Source organism: Microtus ochrogaster, chromosome 2, assembly GCF_000317375.1.
Source record: "Microtus ochrogaster isolate Prairie Vole_2 chromosome 2, MicOch1.0, whole genome shotgun sequence".
NCBI lineage: Eukaryota > Metazoa > Chordata > Mammalia > Rodentia > Cricetidae > Microtus > Microtus ochrogaster.
In genome coordinates, this window is record NC_022010.1 from 52,662,631 (window position 1) to 52,689,145 (window position 26,515).

General features: G+C 38.1%; 1 protein-coding gene across 4 annotated transcripts in view; it reads left to right on the forward strand.

Moving 5' to 3' along the window:
- Lsamp (limbic system associated membrane protein) overlaps positions 1 to 26,515 on the forward strand; it is a 2,109,134-nt gene that overhangs the window by 1,862,787 nt on the left and 219,832 nt on the right. For all 4 annotated transcript variants that reach the window (XM_026786010.1, XM_026786013.1, XM_005344995.3 and 1 more), the window contains one exon: positions 19,533 to 19,658. In XM_026786010.1, the coding sequence (XP_026641811.1) occupies positions 19,533 to 19,658 (126 nt within the window). The remainder of the gene's footprint in view (positions 1 to 19,532; positions 19,659 to 26,515) is intronic.

The window sequence follows — 26,515 nt, forward strand, 5'->3', positions numbered from 1 at the left end:
GAGGAAGTCAGGACAGAAACTCAAACAGGACAAGATTCTGGAGGTGGAAGCCATGAGGGGTGCAGCTTACTAGCGTCTTGCTTTGGCTCGCTGAGCCTGCTTTCTTACTGTACCCAAGACCACTAGCCCAGGGATGGCATCACCTACCATCAGTTGAGCCCTCCCCCATTGATCACAAGTTGAGAAAATGCCTTGCAGCTGGATTTCATGGAGACATTTCCCCAAATGAGTCTCCTTCTCTGATGACTCCAACTTGCGTCAGGTTGACACACAAAACCAGCCAGTACACAACCTTTGATTTCTAATTTCACTGCACCATTGTAAGAGGTTTGTGAGACTCAGCAAAACAAATACAATGTAACTTTTTTCATGCATGTGCTGTGTGTGTGTGTGTGTGTATGTGTGTGTGTGTGTGTGCGTGTGTGGTGTGGTGTGTGTGCGCACATGTGTGTTGGTGATTGTGAGTTTTGTCAATCTGACACACCCTAGAACCACCTGGAAAGAAAGTATCAATGAGTGATTGATAACATAGAGTTTATCTGTAGGCAAGTCTACGAAAGGTTGTCGTAACTAAGTACCCAGACCACCTTAGGTGACACTATTTCTTGGGAAGAGGGCCAGAAATGTATAGGAGTGGAGCAATTATACTGGGCACAAGCAAGCAAATGAAAAACCACACACCCCTTTCTCTCTGATCTTGGCTATGAACGTCATGTGATTCTTTGAAAGCCCTTCCTTATCTTTTCTGCAATGATGAACTGTAACCTGGAACTGTAAGCTGAAATAAGCCCCTTTCCTCTTTAAATTGCCTTATTTATTTGCTCATTTTAATGATCTCTTCTTATACCTCAAGAACTTCTGCCTAGGGGATACTGCCATTCGCTGTAAGCTGAATTTTACATTCTTACAGAAGGATTAAAAAAGAGAGCAATGGAATACAGGTGACATGGAACCAGAGTGGAAACTGTTTGGAGGTTTAAAGGGGACCAGAAATGATGGCACAGCAATAGAGGTCAGGAGTCAGTTGCTTAGGACAATGGGGGAAAGTAAAGAAGAAAAGCAAAATACTTTGACCCATGTATGTGAAAGTATGGTAATGAAGCCCACTACTTAGTGTGTTAATTTAGTAAATAGTTACAAAGGGAATATGTTTTCACACATATATAACCATTTTACCTTCTCTAAATGATTTATCCTAGAATCTAGAAAGTTATCATATGCTTTAAAATGACAAGTATCCTGGAGTATGCCGTTTCCTAACTAAAAGCAGTACTACCAAGTCAGAGGAATCACAGGTTCAGATGCTTGCACTGCGTAAATGGAGCTGCCCATAGATAACACTGTGTGCTTATATGGATCACATCTAATTTCTATTCAGAGACACACATTATCAGCATATCCCTCTACTATTTTCCATAAAGTTTCCCCAGTTGCCCTTAAAAATAATTCCCATAAGCCGGGCGGTGGTGGCACACGCCTTTAATCCCAGCATTCGGGAGGCAGAGGCAGGCGGATCTCTGTGAGTTCGAGGCCAGCCTGGTCTACAAGAGTTAGTTCCAGGACAAGCATCAAAAAAACTACAGAGAAACCCTGTCTCGAAAATAAAAAAAAAATAAAATAATTCCCATACTTGAAATATGTTCCGTGAACTTCCTTCCTTTATTTATTTATTTGATTTTACAAAGAAGTGATTATGTAATAAGGAGACCTGAAAAATGCCCCATATAGAACCACTTCCCTATGAGAAAGCTGAGGATGCATGCAAACCATGTAACAAACACTGTTCTGGTAAAGTATAATTTTGTGCTTTCAGAGGCAAGATTCATCCAGAGGTCCTGAGGCTTTGGGTTGATTATGTAACATCCTTTCCTTAAATAATTCTTGAAGCTTTGTTCTCCTCTTCTAGTGGGGACACACAGAGAGAAATAAAATCCTGCAGGTATGGACGATACCAAGGAAAGCCAAAAATATAATGTGAAACTCGTTTTTCCCCAGCTGCTGTACTGCTTCCCAGCAAAGCTGCAGAGGAATTTGGTTATAGTACTGGAGACCCAAATAGGCATGCTCGGTACAGTTTTCCCTTGGGCAATTTCTAGGAATAGCCCATGCAGTTTCATAATCTCCATAGGTGCAAATATAGGTGGTGACTCGTTGGATGAGAAATGTTACCTTGCTAATTCAAACAATATTAGTTTATACTGTTTTATCCTGGATTTTGCGGAGAACTTGTGTTTATTTCATGTATTACATATACAATTATTAAACTCAAATGTGAGAATGTCAAATTTCTAGGAGAGTTGACTTACATGATCAAGGATCCAAAAATAGGTGCTTCAGGGGCCTTACAAAGAAAGGCAGATAGTCGTGACAGCTGTGTGGGCGGGAAACTTGTGAGAAACAGCAAAGACCAAAGTGACATCCTGAATTAGGCCAAGACAGCAAGGGATCTTTGAATTGTGTCTCCAGTCCTCAGAGCAGTAGATAAAATACCCATGTCTCTTATAGATGATGCTCAATATTGGCTGGGAACTATAATACATTAGAACATTAAAATATGGATAAAGAGACTGGAAGGTGAATCTTACAGTCATTAGTAACTTGCCAATCAAAGCCCACAATGAATTAAAAGGGTTTTCATGCAAATGGTCGTTATCTCAAAACACCAGTCTGCAAATTTTAGACAGATGTGCCTGTACATAAAAGTTGTACAGCTTACTTGTTAATGATGTTTCTGTCAGAGTTATTGCTGGTAGCTGCCACTGCAGATACGACTGAGTGTGCCTGGCTTGTGATGTTTGGGTCAGGTCAGCCAACTCTTGATGACACAACAACTGTGCCACCTGGAGCATACACGCATCACAGTTGGGTGGCAAGAGAGGACAGGGCTACAGCAATGTGAGCACTGTTTGCCGTAACTTGCCTCACTTTCCCTAACCTTGTACTGGACAGAAACCAAGTTTGTCACCGATAACTCATGCCAAGGAATGAGGAAAATGTAGAACAGCTCATGGATATTCCCTAGGTTTGAGAGTCTTTCCCTCCGTCTCTAAGAATGTAATAGATGACAAATTGAAAAGACCATTGTGAAGTGCCTTCAAAGTTAGCAGCCCACGCATTAATCCCTCCAGGAAGCAGATGGATGAAAGGATGGGGTCCATAACTCACAGAGAACAAACAAGACCAATGTAAGAAATGTCCAAGCAGACAGCTAGCTTGGGAGCCAAGGATAAAATGTTAATGTGTTTATCTTTCCTTATGCATTGCTTTGGACAAAGTGAGGCATTTGAAACGTTTTTAATAGAGAGAGTTAAAGGAGAGAAGACAGAAGAACTAACTCCATTTGGAAGATACATGCACCCCTGGGAAGTGATGCATCTCTCTTCTCTCATCCCGTTCTTTCTTTCACCTGTTCCCATGTCAGTGGAGCGCGTTAAAGTCTAGTACAAGTGAAACGTTCCTCTTGTCCCCATGACGATCTATGAACTAAGATACTTTGAACCACTTTAATAATCTGAATGAAAGAGATGATATAAAGGTTTGAATATGAAAACGCTGGATTCAGGTGTCAGGAACCGTCATAAAATATGACATTTACACACTTGAATGTCTTCATCCCAAATAATGTCATCAGCAAAACATATTCCTATTTGGTTGACATTTTTTCTTCTTTACAGTGTTTTAAGACACTTTGCACAACATTTATAATAATTTACTTTGTAATTAGATTTACTGATTAGAATCTTGTCCACTTAGATAGATGCTTTCCCTTAAATGGATGGCACCAGCTGGCTCATAGCTGAAACCTGCTCTGACTCAGAAAGCTTTCAGAGGGGCCAGCACCAGGCAGAACATCATGGTGCACAACCCCGTGAAAAGGTACAAAGGGGCTGACTGAGTATCGCAATCTGTGACATTCCTTTGGTAATACTCTATATACAATAATATGTTTGAGATTTTCTTAGAAACCTAAGCCTTGGCTACTCGGAGCACACATTTAATTTTCATGACAGGGGGAAAAGCTGCTATTATTTTCTGTCAGCCTCTAATCATTAGGGCAAACAGCTAAAAGTTTACTTTCAAGTTGAGCCACTTGGGGCATTTCACCATGAGGCGAAAGTGATGGCTGTATAATTAAGAGGAGAAAAACATTAGCAAAAGGCCAGGAGAGCAAGGCAGTCACGAGTAGCCCTGACTCTGTTTCCAAATAATTTTACCTACGATGCTGAAGGCTCGGTAAGCTGTTTGCTCTCTTATCACAAAGGCTAGGGGAAGACTTACTATATTAGGAATGTTCTATAGTTGCTAGTGTGACCAGTGGAAGGAAGCTTGGATTGTGGAAGTCGAGGACTCTCAGCAACCACATCTCCCACAGTCTGGTATTTTCCAGAAGAGTGTAGCCTCCTCCCGAGGCCACTGTACAGGGAAATAGAATACCAGACAGATGGAACAGATTGCCCTTTCCCCATGGGTTGTAAAGAAAGAGACAGGGGCTGAAAATAAAGAATATTCTGGACAGCCACCAGGCTTGGTTCTCAGTCCATCTGGAGCTGCTGGAATGGAGAAAAGCACAAGAGGCCTGCTGATTGCTGCAGCGTGAGTCTCTTGTTCAGTCTGGTTTGTGAAGAAGCCGTTCTGCCAGGCACCTTTGCTCAGATGAAATGAGGAAGACACAGGCGCTGACTGGGCCAGTATCTGACAGGAAGGTTGCCTCTTCCTGGATCCCTGTTTTGGTTCTGACCCCTCTGCCTGTTACAGGACAGAGATGATGAACAGACTGGGAAATTAGCCCCTGCCCTGCCCCGCCCCGTCTCAGTCCTCAAACAGAAACTCCCCTTTTACATTGTGCAGATTTCTGGTTGAGACCTATGGTTGAAAGGCTGATCCCTTGGGCTTTACCTAATACAGAACTGAGGCGGACCCTAGCAAGAGATACTCCCGCTCTGTTCTAGAAGGTCTGCTGATTCTGATCTAACCCAGAGGATCCTGCTTGCAGGGTTCCCCCACCCCTTATCTTTCCCGCCGTCAAATCTTTTTCTGATACTAGCTCAAGAGTTCCAGAAGTTAAAACCCTCTCTCGCAGGAAGGGTCAGTGCACACATCATGTTGCATAAGCACGGCACAGTGAGATGGATACAGAGGGTCATGCTGCCTCACAATGATTTGCCGGAGTGCTCCGGCCCCACAGTATATCACCAGGGGGCCTGCTTTTGCTGAGAATTGATCAACTCTCCTAAACACAGGTGTTGTGCCTCCTTATGTGCGAGCCTGGGAGCCAGGTGGGCAAGATTTTGATAGGCAGTGTTTGTTTCCTAAGAACATGGTGCTCTGAATAAAACATCACTGCAGGGCACAGGAGCACGAGACGAAGAATCTTTTGACATTTTCTCCATAACATGCCTAGGGCTCTGAACAAACAGGTGGCACCCGAGGCCTCCATGTCTAACTTTACATTTAGCTCAAGATTAATGAGAGATTCGCCCCCATTTGAGATTCGCGTATTGATGCAGAGATGGTGCGCTCCCTCTCAGACACTTCTATACCCTGCTTTTAAGTTTCAAAAAGATGGTGGGGGAGGGGCAAGAGCTCTTACTTCATCTACTTCATCGTATACAAACAGGGAAAGGAAACTTGATGCAGGTGGCAAAAAGGCTTCGGTAAGAAGATCCATTTTCCACTGGAGAATTGTTTAAGATTTTCTGGCTATAGATATAAATATTATCAGTGTTATTTAGAAAAGTACCTCAATCACAGAAAACCAAATTCTTTATTATATAGTATTGGAACTGAAAACCAAGCCCACATATGCTCTCCACAATTGCTGGCATTTCCTCCTCTGTGCTCAACATAACTGCCCATATACCCAGGCTTCCTGATCTCTGGTGACTCTCTGGTTACTATCTTGGCAGCTGTTTAGTTCAGTCCATAAGGCAACATCTCACACAGCAGTGATAATGTGATTTGAAATATCTAGGCCCTCCAAAAGTCTACCCTGTAAGAATCAGTGGAGCTCATTATCAAGTTAATAATCTGACTCTTTCACTTCGTGATATTGGTCGACAGAATGACCACCCTGCCGAGTCTCAGTTACCCGAGCAATGAATGAACACAAAGGATCAGCAACTCCAGAGCTGGGGTAGGGACCAAATATGGTAAAGTCATTCCCTGATTTGTAAACTACATAATGTGATGTTACCTAGTACAGTGTTATTATGAATTATTGTTATTATTATGCTATTTCTTGCCACTTTTCAGCTGCCTTATGTCTTCCTTCATTCTTGAACAGTCATTTGTCTCACCAAACAAAGACTCACAGGAGGGATTTTTAACTCAAATTTATCAAGTCCAGGTTCTCATTTTTGATGCTTTTTCTTCTTAACCCCGAACCCTTCCCAACCTTATTTACCTCTCTGAAATTCTTCAAACTATTTAGAATTGCAGAAGGTGTCTTCCTCCCCAAGCTATATTTAACCTTTGCAGCAACTACTTCATTTTTTCCACTAGGAATAGTTTTGGGAAAATTATAATTGTAATGAATTAATTCATGATGGTAGCTGTTAGTGTAGAAGAAAATAATGTGAATGTCCCATGTTCTGTCAAAAATGGCTTATGGCAAGCTTTGAACAGAAACAATGCAAAAAGAAATTCTAAAACCCCTGACTCATTCCATTCTTTCTCTAAATATTCTCTCTCCTGAGCCCTTGAGCAGGGATAGGAATCAACTTTTATAACCATCATTGTAATCTACACATCTTTTAGTCCACCCATTTCTATTACAGTCTAGCTTCTTCATCCACACACACACACAGACACACACACAGAGACACACACACACACACACACACACACACACACACACACACACACAAAATATGCCTTAACATATTTGGGGCTAATAGCACGGGCAGGAAATTATGACGCTTAAGGAGTTAATACAAATACCATAGTTACCTTCCATGTTTCTAATTCCCAAGATAAATGAAATGAGATGGCCAGTAAGTTACCTTGAAAATGTGAGAATAAAGAGGAGCATCTCTCACCCTCTGAACCATCACATGGAAGACCGTAGCATAGTAGAAACCAGAGACCTCGAACCAGACCGATGGCTCTTTGCAATGAACACTTGCAAGAAAACATATGTGCACAACGTGGTTTACATTGTGACTCACTATGTCACACTGTAGCTTCCATGATGAGATTTTTAATTTTGCCTTTCTCTATTTTTCCTGTTTTCTCTTAAATTTTTGTTTTATTGGGGGAGTGCAGGGGTGGGGGCAGATACAAAGAGATAGAGAAATGAATGGGATCAAGACACATGATGCAAAAGACACATGAAAAAGAAAAAGAAAGATAAAAATAAAAAAGAAAGATAATGTCAGAGTAACTTTTATTATCTCCTTGGTAACTCCTTGCTGGCACTTTTGTAGAGGCAATATATGGGACTGCTCTGCACCACCTTTTAATAATTTAATTTCTCTTTACACTGGCCATGCCTAGTACAACCCTTTTCCATTTTGTAGGTGCTCAATGTGACCTCGATTTGTGTTGCCATTAAGCATAGTGGACAAGACATTGTCTATGAACCCGGTACGTCTTCTTTCTGTACATTTACAGATTATTTCTCATCACCTTAAAATATTTTCTGCTTTTTATGTCAAAAACGTCTCATTCATTATGAACACTTGATGCCTAAAATACTCATAATAATAAGTCCTAGGCAATTTTTACATCCCTTTTAAAAAAAAACTATAATGCAGCATAGAAAAATATTTTGGTTTTCCGTGAAATAATTTGTAGCCTCTACACTTATGCCTTGGCGGAGAACTAAATTTAAAGGTACACCTAGTAGGTAGGATGGATTGTAGTAGCTTCAAGGAATACAAACAGAATTTTTATCTACTCTAAGAGTTGTAGCTAACAGCTCCCTCAATAGAGCAAAGCATACCCTTTGGAATATAAAAGCAGGGAAAGAAACACTTCCATTTTTTTTCTGATAAAGTCTTAGGGTATAGCTCATTTCCAGTGCTTGGAATGCACCCAGTTGCTATTTGTTACCTACCCTAGGTAACCTAATATTTTTGAGCCTCCCTCTGCTCCATACTCTTCTACCTGCCAAATAGAACCATCTGCTCTGGTTGGACATTATCAAAACCCTATTTTGTAAGTATGAGAAATCAAAAAGATATTCTGAGGCTATAACAGGAAGAGAGCAGTTGCCTCCTTTCCATCAACATCTGGAAGCTTATCTAGATTAACAAAAACAAATACCAAACAGCTGGAACAAGAATCTGGGAATATGAGCGGCTGAAGACGCCTCTGAGTTGCTAAGGAAATGAAGCCTCAGTGAGCAGAGTCAGAGAAGCTGCATTTGCACTTATTTAGCAAGGCAATGACCCGTCCATAGAACCAGCCACTTGACGTCCCACAGAGAGTGTATCTGTTGCTGAAGCAGCAATAATGGACAGCCTCAGCTGGTCACAAATGCCCCTGCTGGCATCTGGAAACTTTGTCCTCTTAAAGTAGCCCACACATTTGGATTACAGAGTCACTCTGAACATTTAACAAAAATGGGGTGGGGGGCTATTATTCAATATGCCTTCTTTTTAGATAGACTTCAGGTAGGCTTTTGGCATTCAGCTATCCATAGTATGTGCATCACCCTAAGAAAGCATCCATCACTGAATGGTACAGGAGTAGTGGGCTGCATAATATTTCTTTGTCCAGTGGCTACTGTTTTTGAGGCATTTAGGATTGTCTAACCCAAATTAACTGTCCTGTTTGATGGTAGGCACTGTCTGTGTTTCTAAAGATCATTAAATCTGACAGCCTGGTGGGATAGTGCCTGGAACTCAGAGGACTACTCAAGAATGTGATAACGTAGAACTCAAAGGCTCCAAAGAGCAAGTCTTATGAGCATACGAACCTTTGGCCAGCACCAGAAAATGTCAGGCAAATCTTGGGGGATTATACTAAGAAAGGCTTCAGGTACTAACTTCTAGTTAGAAACTTTCTTGTTGGATTAAAACAAGATGACTGTTTTTATTCTTTTTTTCTTTGTAATTGTGTTGCTTTGGAAGGTAGCTATGGATAGCATAATACAAACAATACAAACAAGCACACTTGCTTGTATCATTCAAAACTTTTCTTACTATATTTTTATTTATTTATGGAGGGGTAAGGAGGTGCATGTGTCCCACAATGATCCTATGGGAGTCAGAGAAAAACTTATGGAAGATGATGTGAGTCCTAGGGATCAAACTCATTAAGACGTGGAAGCGAGCACCTTTGCACAGCCTCTTTCTGGTCTTGAATATATCATTTTCATGTGCAGGCTCACTCCAAGTTTTCTGACTTTCCAATATTCCCACAGACCAACATTGTTTTGTATCACATTTAGCAATGTTTAGGCTTGTATATACATTTTATATCTGCTGTTCCAAATGACATCATACCCCTCCATTATGTCGGTTGGATCATTGCATGTATAAAGAGCTGTATTGATAGTTATAAAATGAACTTCTGCTTACCCTGACACTCAAGGGACTTGTGGCTTCCAGACTTTCTCTATGAAATGTGTGTCTATTTGGAATTTTGTTCCTACAGATCCCACTTTCAAGGCTGAAATATCTTGTTTAATAGATGAACTCAGTGGGAATGAGGAGCAACAAGTGTGGAAAGAGATGATCCTTGCTAGTTGGTTTATTCTACTCCAAAAGCATAAAGCCATAGAAACTCAAATCACAGCTTCAAAACAACTGGCAACATCTGTTTTTACAACAGCCAATTAAAGAAGACGTATATTTTACTGAGACTATTACAAACATGTAATTGTGACAAAATTTCTTTTCGAGAACTTCACTTGGCAGCCCAAGAGTTAATTGTTTCTAAACATCTTGGTGGAGCTTATTTAGCTCATGGCTGCAAATGTTCACATCATAGTCATATTTTATTATAGGCATGAAACACAAAGACGTTGACTAAAGGGCAGAACCTGTTGGCATAGTTCTGCCCAGTATTATAAAAGAACTCAGTACCTACTTTAGGGTGATTTATTGCTGGTGCCAGTATTAAACATTAATTTTGTATGATAACAATCACTTATGCCTTTTGGTAATATTAGAATCTAATACCAAATACCACATACAATAAAAAAGTTCCAAAAGAATGTAAATAGAAGGCTACCAGCACGAAATGTAGGGAATGTTTAGTCATGTAATCATAAGAAGGGTTAAGCCAGCACTGCTTTCCTAGTTTGTTTTAGCATGTACTAAATAATAGTTACATTTATAAATGTAACTTCTTAAAGTTTATGGGTCTAGTTCATAGTCATTCTCTTATTTGACCTTACTATCATTTCTGTAACATGACCTCGTATCAAACTTGTCTATTACTTTAAATAGAAAGTAAACCAAGTCTCCAAGAGATTAAATAACACTGTATCAATCAGTTCATTGAGGATTCAAAAACAAACAGGAGGGACAGATTTGTCATGTTGTGAATAAGATCCAAAATGGGAAGGGGGGAGAATGACAGTCCCCTGGTGCTCACTTGAATACACTGTGCTGGATTTTCCTATCCTGTCATCTGTCCTGGAAACGTCTACACCATGTAACGAGACACACTTCTGTGGCATTTTCAGAAGGAAAATGTCAAGCTGGATGGAAGTTTGATGCTTCACAAGATGGCATTTATGTGTTACTTATATATTTGTATTCTATTGTTGACTTTAGGGATCATATTTGCTAAAGTTAAATGCTGCTCAAGATGCGTCCATATGCTTCTGGACCCAATTTTTTTTTCATAGTTACATGTACCAATGATGCAGTTTATTTTATCTCTGTCTGTACCTGAGAAAACTTAAACATTAAGGAGCTGAGAATATATTGTTTGTTGTTGGTGTTTGGGTTTTTGAGATAGGGGCTTACTACTTTACCAAGCTGGCTCAGGATTCATAATGCTCTTGTCCTAGCTCCTGAGTCCTGGCAGGCATATGTTTTACTACTCCACACCCCACAATAATATACTTTACATTAATTGAAATAAGAGGAATTAATAAAGTAGTTCCAGCAGGATTGGGATTTTGAGAGCTGAGGATATAGCTCTATGGCAGAGCACTTGTCTAGTATGTGCCAAGGTTCTGAATTCAGTCCTTAGCACTGATAAAAAAAAAATCAGGTGTCATGGTGTAGGCAGAAGGATCAGGAGTTCAAATTCATATTCCTAGGCATGTACTGGATTTGAGGCCAGCCTGGGATACATGAGACCCTATCTAAAAAGCAAAGCAAAAATTATAACAACAAAGGCATAGTATTTTATATTTCATACAAGTGATAAAAAAAATTATTTGAGACTATGGAAATGGGCCAGTTGACCAGTTCTATGCTGGGATTGATTGTTTTACCTTGGTTCATTGTCATATGTGGTATCCATAGGCACCACGCAGGGTGAGGGTACAGGGGTGGGGAATCGGACCATTCACAGATACATTAGATGGTTTCACAGGCCTGTGGTTATTTTAAAGCAACATTTACTGACAGACAAGAATCAGTGCTGATGGAAAGGCCACTGTTGAAACTTTCCCCTTGTGACCAATGGAAACTGACTAGGTAATTTGATGTAAGAAGAGGGTGATTAACAGGGAGAATACGGATGTTAACTCGTCGACTCAAATAAAAGACCGAAAGTCTTGGAAAGCAAAGGTGAATCATCTCTAGGGATCCAGAATTGCCAGGAACTAGTGAAAACTAGCATGCTTACTGTGGTGGACCTTTTGTAGTGTGCCTTAACTGTTTCTGCAAATAACTGCAACATTTAGAAGCATAGGACAAGAGTTACCCTTTATTTCTCATGCATGTGCCATTCAGTTCATCTAGGCTGGATTCTACTACGAGGCTTGTCATAGTTAGGGTTTCTATTGCTGTGAAAGATGCCATGACCATGGCAACTCTTGATAAAGAAAACATTTAATTGGGGCTGGCTTACAGTTTCAGAGGTTTGTTAGAAGCATGGCAGTGTGCAGGCAGACATGATGTTGCAGAAACAGCTGAGAGTGCTACATCTGGATCAACAGGCAGTGGGAAGAGAGAGTAAGCCACTGGGCCTGACTTGAGCTCTGAGACCTGAAAGCCCATCCCTGAGGACCTACTTCCTCCAACAAAGCCACACCTACTCCAACAAGGCTGCATTTCCAATAATGTCACTCCCTATGAATTTGGGGACCATTTTCATTCAAACTACCACAAGACTCCTTGCCTTACCAGATTTAGTGGATAAAATAAAATAGAGAATAACCCATTAAATTGAAGTAAACAAGAAATATATTTAGTATAATTATGTCTCATGCAGTATTAAAAGTGCAATTACATTTTTAAGGGGTATTTATTTCTTATCTGAAAAGCATGTTTAATTAGTACCCCCACCCCTTTTTATGCAGTTCTTTCATCTGTCCCTCTTTCTCTTGGTATCCAAGAGGCTGAGCTGAGCATTTTCTTATGCAGCAGTCTCAAAGCTAGAAGTGCAAGTGAGTCTAGGTGTGCTGGCAACTCTCACAGCTCTGCTTATGAGCCAGATAGTGCTATCCTATAGGAAAAAGCAATGACATGGTCCACAGATGGACAAATGTGTGTTACCTACTATAGGAAGACATGGATATGGAAAAGACAAGGATACAGAGAGGAACCGATTAGAGTTAGCAGATTATTAATAGTTTGAACCAGTTAAAATCTCTCTGAAGTCATTTCTAATAAGAGCCATGTTTCAAGGCAGACAAATCTGAATGTCTCAGAGGCCATGCATCCACTGCTCAACCAAGGGAAAATGGGTCAACTGACTGAGATTCCTAAGTCAACAACAGCTTATGTAGGCAGTGGTCTCCCCAGAGAAAAGCCAATGTGTCTTACAGAAGAAAAAGGTTCTGGGTACTCTTCCAGTCTTGCCCATGAAGAGCAGATGTCTAGTACTGGGCTTTACTCCAGCCTTCTTCTTGTTTTGAGACAGGGTTTTGCTAAGCTTTCCATGGTGGCTTTGAACACTGAAGACAGAACAGGCCTTCCTTGGTTCTCCTGCCTTAGATTACCAAGTGGTTGGGTTCCCAAACCTCATCACCAAGTCCATCTCAGACATTAAAAAATAAATAAAATATAAAAAAGGAAATGGAGCCGGGCAGTGGTGGCACATGCCTTTAATCCCAGCACTCGGGAGGCAGAGGCAGGCAGATCCCTGTGAGTTCGAGGCCAGCCTGGTCTAGAAGGGCTAGTCCCAGGACAGGAACCAAAAAGCTACGGAGAAACCCTGTCTCAAAAAAAAAAAAAAAAGGAAATGGAATGAAATTCTTAACTGCACAAAATATGTCAGCTCTGGACCCACAGCAGTTGACAGTCCATGGAGGTAGGGAAAATGCAGAAGAGGAGTTTCAGAAAAAACCTAGTGCCAGACATAGACTGATTATGTGATAATCTTATTAGATGCTGCTTCATTGCACAGCTAAAGGAACACGTGCATGCAAGCTTACCTAAATATTAGCATTATTTAAAACAAATTAACTTTGTAGTGAATTGTAAAAATGCACATCACTTTAACACAGCTTTTAAGTATCTATCTATCTGTCATGTATCTATCTATCTATCTATCTATCTATCTATCTATCTATCTATCAGCTATCTATCATCCATTCATCTATCCAGTAAAAGAATGGTACCAGTGGAAATAATTCTTATTTTTAAATTATCTCATAATAATGAAGTATATTAAGGGATCTCATAATTATGAGACACATAAAAGATTAATGACATGCTTTAAAATGTTTTAATAAAATTACTTGCTTTGGTAAGTAAGGTTTATATTTAACATATTTTTCAGAAAAACTAGTCTAGCTAATTTAACTGCACTTTGTGAGAGAATTCTGAAAACCAAGATAGTTTTTGCATTTTGCAGCACTCACCTAATGGTATTGAGGCAATTAGCTAAAACTTAAGGGATGGGGAAATTTTTATTATTCTCATACCATACATAATTTTTAGATGTTTTGAGGATTTCACTATAAGAATAAATAATTGAAATTACTGAGAAGTATTTAGTTGATTTTACTTTTGAAAAAATATTGTGCATGTGCATACATACACACACACAAATGAAGGAGACAATAAAAGAAAAATGTGTACATATAAAGTTGAGGAACATTAAACTTCTACAAAAAAAATGGCAAACAAAATTTAGAGTCAGAGAATAAATTGGGGTAAATCACACTTAGCTCCCATTAGTCACTAAGAAAACAAAGTGATGCAGACAAATTTGGGATATCACTAACACTGAATTTTGTTGAAAACATTAAACAAATGGATGAAGGAGTTGCATGTTGGAAAAGATAATAAATCTCACTAATATCTCATGAAAGATGACTGCTATCTGATGGCCCCCAAAGCAAACAAACCATTCAGACTGGGAGAATGAGTTTATGAGTTGAGCATAAATCAATGTTCCAGTGACTTTGAAAATTAATTTATATTTGCTAGTTTATCATGTTAAACTGTACTTCCTAGGTATTCATACCTACTGAGGATTAAAAAAATACAAAAACACAATTTTCTTCACTTTTACAAATATAAATGTGGTCTAAAGGAAGAATCATTTTAAAAAATATAGAAAATATTATTATTAGTTTGTTTTCAGTGGTTATGTGATTTTTTTAAACCTATTTCACCTTCTGTGCTGAGATATGTGAAGCAGCAATAATAATATGACATGTGTTTTACTTTACAGAATTTTTATAAAGATTTTAGGAGGAAATACAAGGAAGCCTCTGAATTGCCACCTTGATGTTACTGGTTATATTCTAAATTTAAATTTCATTGTTGATGCAGAAATCTAGGAATAAACAAGTAGATCATCTGATTAGAAAATCATGTCCCTCATAAAGAGATTCATATACAGATATGATTTCTCCCGGGAAAAGAACCAAAGAAAAACAGGAAAGATATGCACAGAGGAAGTGAGACTCAGAAAATCTGTAACCGAGGAAATCAGACACCAAGTTTTCCTGCTCTCTATGTTCAGAAAATACACACTGATATGCCATCACGAATTGATTGGTTTTATTCATGAAGAGTCAAAGATGTCAGCCTAGCATGGGGTACACACTGTAACCCCAGCACTGGGAGCATTAGAAAGAGGACATGGTGAGATCCATTTCAACAAGCAAAACAACCGTCCCAAATATGAAAACTAACAGCCAAAAAAAGTTAGTAACGAAATAGATGACAGAGTAGTTAGAGAAATACTGCTGAAAGCCACATTTTTATGAGCAAAATAGATGCTTGGTCTTTGTGGAAGGTGGTCCGTGAGATGTGTTTAAGTCTGAAGAATAGGTATAAAACTGAAGTTCTTGCTTTTGTTTTTCTAAACACTGGTTGAGCACCTCCCATATTTCAAGCACCAGGATTCAGTGGTTAAGAAAACTTGTCTCTTAAAATTGAATAAAGTTACCAGGAAAATCATTTAAATGTTGTGACTCAGTGGTCTGTTGGAGAGCAATGTTGTGATTCTAACTGAATCTGTGACAGCATAAAAGCCGGCCCTTCCCCCAACAGGACTTTACAGATTGGGGAGGGATCAACGGAGGTGGAGGATGACCTCAAAATCTAACACAGTAAAAGTCAGAAGACAGGCTCACTAGCTTAAAACCAAGCAGGAGAATGGAATACCTTCACAAAAACCTCAAACAAGATCACTCTGTGCAGAAATACAAGATGATGGATATGTGGATATAAAGGATAAATATTCCAGGAGCCACAAGTTGTTTTCTTTGACTCGTACTTTGGAAGATTCAGTGCAAAGGAAGAAGGAAATGTAGCTGTAGATATTAGCAATAAACAATCAGAATGAGCTCAGCTCTGAACCACAGTAAGATACTGGGATATAATCTTGAAAGCAATATTAATCAAGGGATATTATACTCACTTATAACTTACAGAATTTTTGCTGTTGTGTGGAGTGTGTTTGACAGAAGCATGGGAGAAGAAGAGTAGAGGCATAGAGCCAGAATTAATTCATTCCCAATAATTCAACCCCTCTTCCCCCCCCAAAAAAAAGAATGGAAAATGTTGAAGAAGTAAAAGAAGAAAGCAAATGTTGATGTTTGAAACAAGGCAGAGTGGAGTAAGGAGAGGAAGTACTGAATAAATTGTAGAAATATTTAAAATATGGGTTCAAGTCTATATCAGGATAATGAAAGAAAGGGAGTGTCAAAAGAGATGAATTGAGGTGACTTTTTGTTGTTCTTTTGATTTGTTTGCTTGTTTGTTTGGTTTGGTTTGTGGGGAGGGTCTAATTATCTATCTTATGCTAATATTACTGCCCAGACAAAAAAAGTCAAAGGATTTTTTTTACATAATGACAACATTAACTAAGAAAATAATAAAACACAAGTGTTTCATGAGAAAGTAAATGGAACTATAACATATCTGTGGGGCATGCAATGGAGATAAAGATAGTCAGTCAGAAATGTGGGTATAAAAAGATTAGGAGACTTCTGGGCTGAACATAATGATATAAAGTCATCAACGATATGACTTTTACTTATGAAGCTACTAAATGAATAAGAGAACTTGAATGGGAAAACTGACAGGAAAACAAAACCAGCTAAACCCTTAAATACAGGTTTTTAAGAAACAAGATAAGATGAGCACCAACATTAATATGACCAAAAATGTGGGAGGAAAGTCAATTTAGTTTGGTGTCCTGGAAACCAAAAATAGAAAGTTCTGGAAGAAAGAAGTTAAAAACAACAAATTAGGTATTTCAGGGGGGAAAGGAGCATTACAATAAAAGTTGCCAGTAGACCTCAGAAGAAACAACATGGGCTTTAAAGAGCCTCTCTGAAGAGGTTTGTCTCATGCAAGAATGAACATTATGTTTAAGGTTGATGCGGTAATGGTGGGGATGATGTTGCAGCATCAAACAGTTTCCTGAAGAAATTTTAGATACTGAGTTTGAAAGTTATTAAAAGTAATTTCTTTGGAGAATAAAATCTTATATAACATGTACATTCTTTCGAGATGGCCCTGATATAAAATAGGAAAATCAATGATGAGGCTCACCGGAAGTGACCTAAATCCAAGCAGAGTGCAAAAATACAATGTGATCCATTTCTCACTGTTCAATACAAATCTTGAGGCATCCTAATTCCTTGGCACCCCAGACCTGAGTTGACTCATATTAATGATGAGAGTCAGTGTGATTTGATAAAGAGAACATTATTGCAATGACTCTAAAGTACTCTTTAGCTTTACATATATTTGTCCGAGAGACTTAAGCACATGGCAAGTGAGTGCAAAGTCCTTAATATAGCTTCACATGTTATCTGGCAGCAGCACTCTTAATGATCGACTTTCTGTTTCTTTAAGTTTATTGCTTTCATATAACAGATTGGATGCCCCACATTTGGTTGGACAACATTTACATACCGGTTGCAATATCCTGTTGCAATTTAGATGTAACTAGAACGAAGTTTAGTTGGGATTTGTTAACTGTTCCAGAGCTTCCTGATACAAGCTTGGGATAGCAGAGGAGGTGCTTAGAAAAGTTACATTGTGCTTATTTGTATACTATCATTTCTTTATCTCTCTCTCTCTCTCTTTCTCTCTCTCTTTCTCTCTCTCTCTCTTTCTTTCTTTCTTTCTTTCTTTCTTTCTTTCTTTCTTTCTTTCTTTATTTGGGGGCACTCAGATCACTGGCTTCCATAGATGAAAATTAAAGACTATACATATTAAACAAAAGAAAAATAAAGCATTTGGGAACTCTGAGATGTAAACCCCGCTCTAAATTTTGATGTAAACTCTGAATTGTGAGTCCAGCCACTATTCTTTTCTGCTCCTCGTGTTTTTCTTCGTAAATCATGTATGATCTTCTATGTTCTTACCCTAAATGTCTGGGAGAACCTATCTCAAGTCACTGTGTGAACCCAGGAAAAATAGCCCTTAGCTTCGGTAGCTGAAGGAGAGCTAGAATGTCAAGAGAGACTGCTGAAGACGGGAATCATCTGTAGTCTGCCTCCGGTGGGTTTGATTCCAAGTCAGCCCTTTCTCTCCAGAGGTCCTATAACATGTCATTGTCAGAAGCACACTAAGGTCATAAAGGCCCTCCATCAGCTTCCTTCTCCTGACACTCAGAGATGCTCAGGTGTGGCTTCCCTAAGTACCATCCATATCTCCTCAAAACGGTCAGGTAGTTGTTGCCTTAAGCAGAAAATATCCCTGCTGGGCAGGAACACCTGAACTGTGCCTGTAATGGGTAGAACAAGTGGCAAGGAGCAAAACTCTTTCATTATTGAGCTCCTTCACGTTTTCTTGTCCTCCTCCCTTAGAAATAGACTTTTACGGCTACCAAAGAGGCAGCCGAGTTTAAAAAAAGAAGAAGAAAAAGGGAGAGTCACAGTCACCCCTCAGCCTGGCTATTTGTAATCAGTGTGTAGCCTCGGTGATGAAATCTGTGAGTAATTCACTTGCCACACTCCCCAATGAAGCCGACCAGGGTGGGATCTACTGTTGCCACCCTGAACACTAATGAAGGAAGCCGGGTGCAGTACTGCTTGCCCTTGGGGACTCGTTTTTCACATCACCAAAAGTAATTTCTGTCATTTTCCACCATCTGGTTGACTGGATTGTGAAGATGAAATTCTGTTCAAGAAGTGTTTAAGAGTGGACCCTGCTGGGATTCAAATGCGTTTTTCTGGTTTTACTTATTCTCATCTGTGCCTTGGTTTTTTACCTATAGATGTCTTCATAGAATACCCTGCCTTATATGAAGTGATTGAAATGATATTTCTTGAGCGCCTTATGCATAAAAGTATACATAATGCACATTTAATTAAAGTTAGCTTATTATTAATTCCAATATTAAAATAATGCTATAGTATGTTTATAATGTCTATTTACTTAACACAGTAACCATTAATTCAATTTGTATAATCTAACCTATTATGTATATTTAACATATAGCATATGCAGAAAATAATATGTAGAAACTTCCCATTTCATTGATTATTTTATGAATTTTATATGTGGATACCACATCTTACTAAAACAATGCTATAGCCTAACAATAAATATTGATTATTCTTTCCTTTGCATTTGGAGGCTGTATTATATTCTTTGTTATATATAAAATGAAAAATTCAAGTGATGGTGGTATGGAAATTTATTTCAAAAATTTTCAGAATGTGATTACCTTCTAATATTTGGGTAAGACTTGTCCTTACTAGAAAAGAGCTAGCACGTTTTCATTATATATATCTTAGGTACTTTCTACAGCACTCAGATGGCCAGAGTGGGAGGCATTTTCACCTTATAGATGTTTAAGGAACTCTGGAGATATTTGGAGAAGAAATAGCTGGTGTGGGAATTAAAAGTTTTCTGGCTACATGGTGTGAAATTTCAAATTTAGTAATAAAGTCTGAAATGTATCAACTTCACTTTTATAGATCACAGCTACAGTTTGTTCTTCCTGTCATGACTATATATCTCATTTCTTTCTGTCTACAGTTCCACCAAAGATCTCCAACATCTCCTCGGATGTCACTGTGAATGAGGGCAGCAATGTAACCCTGGTCTGCATGGCTAATGGACGCCCTGAACCTGTTATCACCTGGAGACACCTTACACCAACTGGTAAGCAACTGGCTAGATTCTAAGGTGCCACTTAATATTTAAGAGTCTATTGCATCAAAAGGGCAAACATGCATCTTTTTATTAAAACTCAGAAAGCTGCAGCATAGATATTGTTTATGGGTCCAATAATTTTTGCTAATGTGTTAATCTCTTTAGTAACTTAGTAATATTTGTATTTATATGTATCACCTTTCTATCATCTACCTAATTGATATATAAATATTGATACATAAACTTGTTACTCAAAATAGATTAACTATCAAGGGAACAACTATAATAATGTTAACAATGCAGATGCACACACACATTGGCGCTTGCACACACACACACACACACATATAATATGCAGCAAGAATAATCAAAGAAAAAGAGGCTATCAACTTGAAGTCAGGAGGGGATGAGAGGGAATGAAGGAATGGATGGAAGGAGGGAAAGTGATAAAATTATATTTCCACTAAAACATATTTAAATATAAGCTGTAAAAATAAAGCATATATTTAAATGTATAGTATTATAGTGGTTCATTGCTTTATATAAATTATTTTATATTACTCTCTAAAGTCATTTCAATCATAGTTTCCTCCTTCATGAATAAATTAGGAACAAAATCACTCTGATTTCCTAAAGACCTGTACTGTTACCTACCTCTGTGATGGTTACCAGACATGAAACAGACATTGGGAATAGTGAGTCCAGCTAATGACACCAATTCAGTTAAATCAATAACATGAGTTGGCAAGCAAATTTTCTGTACTCTTCCCCTTTATACCACCTTCATCTTAAGTATGTACCAAGGCTATTGTTGTAGTGAACATATTTAAGCATTTTTGCCAGATGATTCTGGATTAATCAATTGCATTTTCTCCTCCTATTCAAATTATGTTTTTTATATGCAAAATTATATTTTTGCCATCTATTTATAATAGTATTTGCTATTTAATTATGCCAAAAAGAAGGTCTACCAAGTCAATTATGAATCAATTATAGATAGATTTTTCTTAGGAAGTTAGTAAAGAGTCTCAGCCTCTAACTGGTTTATGGCTGGTAGTTTCTTATAACTTCTCTATAAAAGTATTTAGATGGTTAATTTCCATGGTTACTGGTTTTGGAATGAATACCAATACAAAACATAAGATTAGGTATACAATGATACCTATCCTAAGACCAGAGTAGTATCTAAATATTTTTTTTCTTTTTTGTGGTAAGATAATTAGGGACCTCCATTTAGCATCATAGTCCAAATTTATTTCCAGGGAAAGTTTAGGTCAACTTAGTAAATCTTCTATTTAGGCAAATATTTTTTTATTAGAGATCTATATTCTCTTAAGAAATTGTTACTCAAATCCCACGTTTATCTTGTATACATCCTATCATCTAATAATATAAAGAGCATCACATGAGGTACTTATTTAGAGAACTCAATATCAAGCCCATTTAATTACAGACTCATTTGGTACCTCACATGGCGAGAACACATAGACGGTCATTTGAAGCATGGTCTTTTAGGTATCATACATCTTTGTCTAGAAATAGATTATTTCTTCAGAGTACTTTTTCCTTGGGAGCCTCACATTAGATCCAAACCTACTCTACCTACCAGGTTCCAAGGCTAATACTGCTGTTTTTGCCTACTGGTGGTTTAATATTAATATATTGTCCTGTATTTAAATATTTTGAGAAAGACAATATCTGAAACCATTGTATTTACTATAATGTTATTGACACTGTATTTAAATCTTTCCATAGTTTTACTTTAAAAAGCTCTTTCAGGAACTTCCCTCTTTATTTTCAATAAAATATTTTTTCTACTTGTCTTTTCCAAAGCAATGGTTTGTTTCTTGCAAATAAACCCAGAGATCTTATATAAATTATCATGATCCTTCATTGTATTGACTGTTGGTAGACTTACTGCACAATTTATGGACAATATGTTCAGAACATAAATTATTATATATAAATTACAGATAAATAAAATTGATTTTATACAATCTGATTAGGTGTTTATGGCCTTAAGTTCATGCACAAACCACAGTCCTGTTTTCATACCATTATTTTTAATTTGTCTCACATTTTGCGATTAAATGTATACAAATATTTTATTAATCTTTTAATGTCCTTCAAGGGAAAGGTGGCAGATTACAAAATGAAAAATGTAGGATTTAAGAAAGGAATTTGTATTCCTGATATGATCAATAAGGAGCCATATTAGTAGGAAGACTTTCTTCTGGTCCAGTTTTGAGCAGTAAATAGGACTGTCAGGGAAAAATAAAGTTGTTCCCTATAGCCTCCAAATACTCCATTTTAGTCCTTAAATTTAGAAAAATTCTGGGACAGAACCAAATCTTTATAATCTTTGCTAGTTTGTTAGCATTCTCAGGTCTATATGGCTTAAACCAAGTAAACTTCTGCGTGATTATAAACATGTCTTGAACTCTGAATAGCACGGTTTCTGTGGTGATTCAAGAAAAACAAAGAGCAGAGGACCAGTGACATCTTACATAGAAAATAAAGACAATATTTTCCTGTATTCCCAGAACACTAGAGACTTCAAAAGCAACTACAAAAACTTGATGAACTCACAATGATTCTCAATCCTCAATTACAGGGGTCAGCACATTGTAACCTGTGGGCCAGATGCTATCTTCCTGTAAGCCAGAGTCCTTTTTAAAAAAAATTTCTGAATGGACACAAATAATCAAGAGAATTCTGAATTTTAAATACAGAACAAATGTTTAAACTTCAAACTTGAGAACAGATACATCAAGTTTTATTAGAGACAGAGTCATGCTGAATTATTTGCATTTGATCCATGACTGCCTTTGATCAAAAATCACATACTTTGGTAACAGCAACAAAAGTACTTAGCTCACAAAGTCTGAAATATGTTAATTTTGCCTCTTAGATTAAAATGTATACACCTCTACTTAAGAGCATAGCCAAAGACATAAATATTTACTAAACTCACACATGGTCCATAGGATGTGTATGTATCCTGTGCCAGGTTCCTTCTTTGTTTATTTATAGTTGTATATGCCAGCTTTCTCTAGGGACCAAATTGCATGCTGATACACTCAAAACAACTTCTTGATGTTTTTGCATACTTCATATCAGGCCACTCTTCCCCTTACAATGGACATCACTTCCCAAGCTTATTCTTTCATCTCTCACAATATTGGCAAATTAATAACCAAATAATAACCAAACAATAACTTGACCAGAGCCATCTTCCTAGTGACAGGTGTGAGAACCTGATTCGTCTACTCTTTTATAAAACAAATTAGGTCGTGTAAGAGTGTGTGTGTGTGTGTGTGTGTGTGTGTGTGTTTCTTTGAGACTTTGGAAAAGGGTGATCTTTTAAGCCAATCCATTGCCACCTTTCTTGGAGATACTGAAGAAAGATACTTGCTCTACTTGCTCCCTGTATGACGGCAAAACTGCCTACAAATCATTGTCACGTGATGGTGAAAATCCAGATAGCTTTGTTCAATTATTAATTGGGCCTTTCACAGTATACTGTGTGAGCACCTTCCAGAGGAAATGTAGCTGTAATTAGCTAGACCCCATGGTGGACGCCGAGACCTAAAAAGGGAAGATGCCATGCAGGAAATCACAAATGTCTGATGACGGGTCATTTGATGCCATGAAAAGGGAGCAAGGGAGAAAAAAAAATGAATGGTATCATTTTTTTAAAAGAACATTATCTCAATTCAGTTATCATGCTAGATGATCTAGTTTCTCCTTCTTTTGATCCTTGAGGGTCCCCCCCACAAGAATACTACAAACTTTTTTAAAAGAAGAAGTATCATAAACTTTCCGTATATTCAAAGTCGAAATGCCTCACTTGGACTTGCGGTTCTGATTTCTTAAGTTGTTCTCACTTTTAGTTATTTTATATTGTCAAAATGAATGTCACATATGTGAGTATTGCATATGGCCTATTTTTTTCTACCTTAGTTAAGACAGTCTTTCACAGCACTGTGGTTCCCGAAGGTTTACTGCACCATGTGTTTGCATGTATTTGCTATGGCATGTTTCATCTTCCTTCTTGAGCAATGCTGCTGCCATCATCATATGACGTCACTTCTGAATCTTTCTCCTGGCCGTCGTCGGGAACCCTTCCTCTCAGCAGTGCCTCACGTGGTGTCAAGAGCGCTCAGGTCCACACGGAGCATTTGTGTGCATTTTGCTTCAATAAAGGTTTGCACAACCTCAGAACCTTTATCTCCCTGGAAAATTCCAAATCCTGTGCTGAGGATTTCACCCCTGAGGCTGAGACCAGCACAGGAGGTACTGTGTAATTTTCTTGACAAGCTAGAAGCAAAGTTTGGTACCAACCAAGAGAATAGAAGTCCTACTTAAGAAACGCCTGGCTACATGGGTTTGGAAAAAAACATAGGTTATTAAACTCGAGTTATTATGTCAGACTCCAGAAGTTGCTCCTAGTGGCCATTGTCTGAGCTTTTAAGATATTTTGTTAGTTAGTTTGACCTTATATTTAGCACAGAGAATATTTGTGGTCTGTAGTTTAAATTTTATGAAATTATTTCTCTGTACTGTTATCCTATGGTTCTCCACAAAGGTTCACTGAGTAGACATTGGTAACATAGGGCTGTAGAAGAGTTAAATCTATCAACTTTCCCATGAAAGGCTGCTAACTCTTCACGGGTAAAGCAAAATAGAGCTGTGAATTGTTTTCCTTTATGCCTTGTATTCTTTATAATTATTATTTCCTGTAAAAGAGCAAAATTAAAAAAATGAGTATTTTTTTCAGTTTCTAACTGTAATATTGTTTTCAAATTTATCATCCATTAATGCAGAGCTGTGTTCAGATTCATCTTGCTCTTACAAATTGTTCATTTGGTCAGAGGTATTTCTAGAGTGCTTACTTTGAAAAAAGACACATTGAAGTGTAGGATGGACACGGTCCCTGAACAAATGGAGCTTATAGTTCAACAAGAGCAGAGCATTAAACTAATAATTGCATGAATAACCCTTTAATTAGATTCATACATTATAAAAGAAAATTATGGCATTCAATAAGACCATAAAACAGGGCCATATAGTAAAATCTGCCGAGCCAGCAAAGCTCTCCTGAGGGAATATTATGCTGAGATTCACAAATTAATAGTACCTGTCTGAGAAAACAGAGGAAGAAAGAGTATCTTAGGCTTACACCACGGCACATCCTAGGGCCTGGCATAAAAATACCTGCAGGAATTTAGATGAAGGTCTTCATGTGAAACATGATGTTAATAGTGTCTGGTCATGCTACTTTTCATGCTTAAATCCCTTGATTTGAAGACACTCAATGTGATCTTGCTTTTTAATATTCTGCTTCTGTCTCTTAAAAGCCAAGGAAAAACAAGAAAAATTGTATCATAAATTTTTAGGCCCTTACTTGTAAATATGCCATCATGTAATACTACATCTATTATAGTATTATATATTATATGGCTGTATGCTATAATAATATAGTATATATATAAATTATACTATTTATATATAATTTTTACTTTTATATTTTATTTTTCTTTTCATTACTTTATAAATAACACCAATCAAAATTCCCACTTCCTCCCCTCCTCCCACTTCCCTCCCGCTCCGCCACACACCCTGCCCTCCACCCCCTCCAGTCCTAAGAGAGGGCAAAGCACCCTGCCCTGTGGGAAGTCCAAGGCCCTTCTCGCTTTATCCAGGCTTAGGAAGGTATGCATCCAAAGAGAATAGGATCCAAAAAAGCCAGTTCATGCATATATTGTATCGTATTACATAATGGCATACATGGTCAGTCACAACACATAAATAGATACACATACACACAGAGGCAGATTCATGAAAAAGATGAATGTTAGATAGTTAGAGTTTTTATTGCTGTGGAGACACCCTGACACCAGTAACTCTTATAAAGAAAAATATTTAATTGAGGGTGGTTTCAGAGGCTCAGTCCATTGTATCATGCTGGGGAGCATGGCATGAGGGCAGACATGGTGCTGGAGTCCTTACATCTTAATAGGCAACACGAAGTTGACTGAGACACTCAGCAGTATCCTGAGCATTGGAAACTTCAAAGTCCACCTTGACAGTGACACACTTACTCCAAGGCCATACCCACTCCAACACAGCCACACCTAAAAGCTCCACTTGCTATTAGATTATAGGGCCAATGGCATACAAACTACCACAAGAGATCCTAATTTTTTTAAAAAAAAATTGTATATACATGCTGGTATATATTTTACTCTCGGTGCCCAGGAATCAAGCACAAACCTACAGAATTCAGAAGCAGAAGGGCCAGAGGATTAGTGGTCAGAGATAGTCACAGGGATGGTAAGAATGTATAACAGGTAAAGGTGTGTTCTCAAGCCTGATGACCTCAAATCATCTGTGTGATCCACATGGTGGAGGAGAACAGATTCCCACAAGGAGTTTTCTGATTTCCATGACGATGCCTCCCCAAATACTATGAATAGTGTAATCTCTTAAAGTGTGCATGATGAGGTAAACAATATCTAAACTACAAAGATGAGAGTGATCCTAGCTCCTTTTTCTTCTTTTGCCACAGCCAGGATTCATTTTGCATAATGTTTTGATTATTTCCATTAGTAACTGAATCCTTTCATCTTTCCCCCATCACTGTCACAGTATAATCCAAGCAATAATTTCTCAGACCTGCCTTCATTAGTTTTCTGATTGGACTCCTTACTACTATTTCTCAATATTACATGGTCAAGCTAATATTCCTGCTTGCTTTCCAATATCCCAGGACCTTTGGAATAAAGCTCAAACTTCTTAGTAAGGTGTTAAAGCCCTTTCCAGCCAATTCTTGTACCTCAGAATCTCTCTGTCTCTCTCTCTCT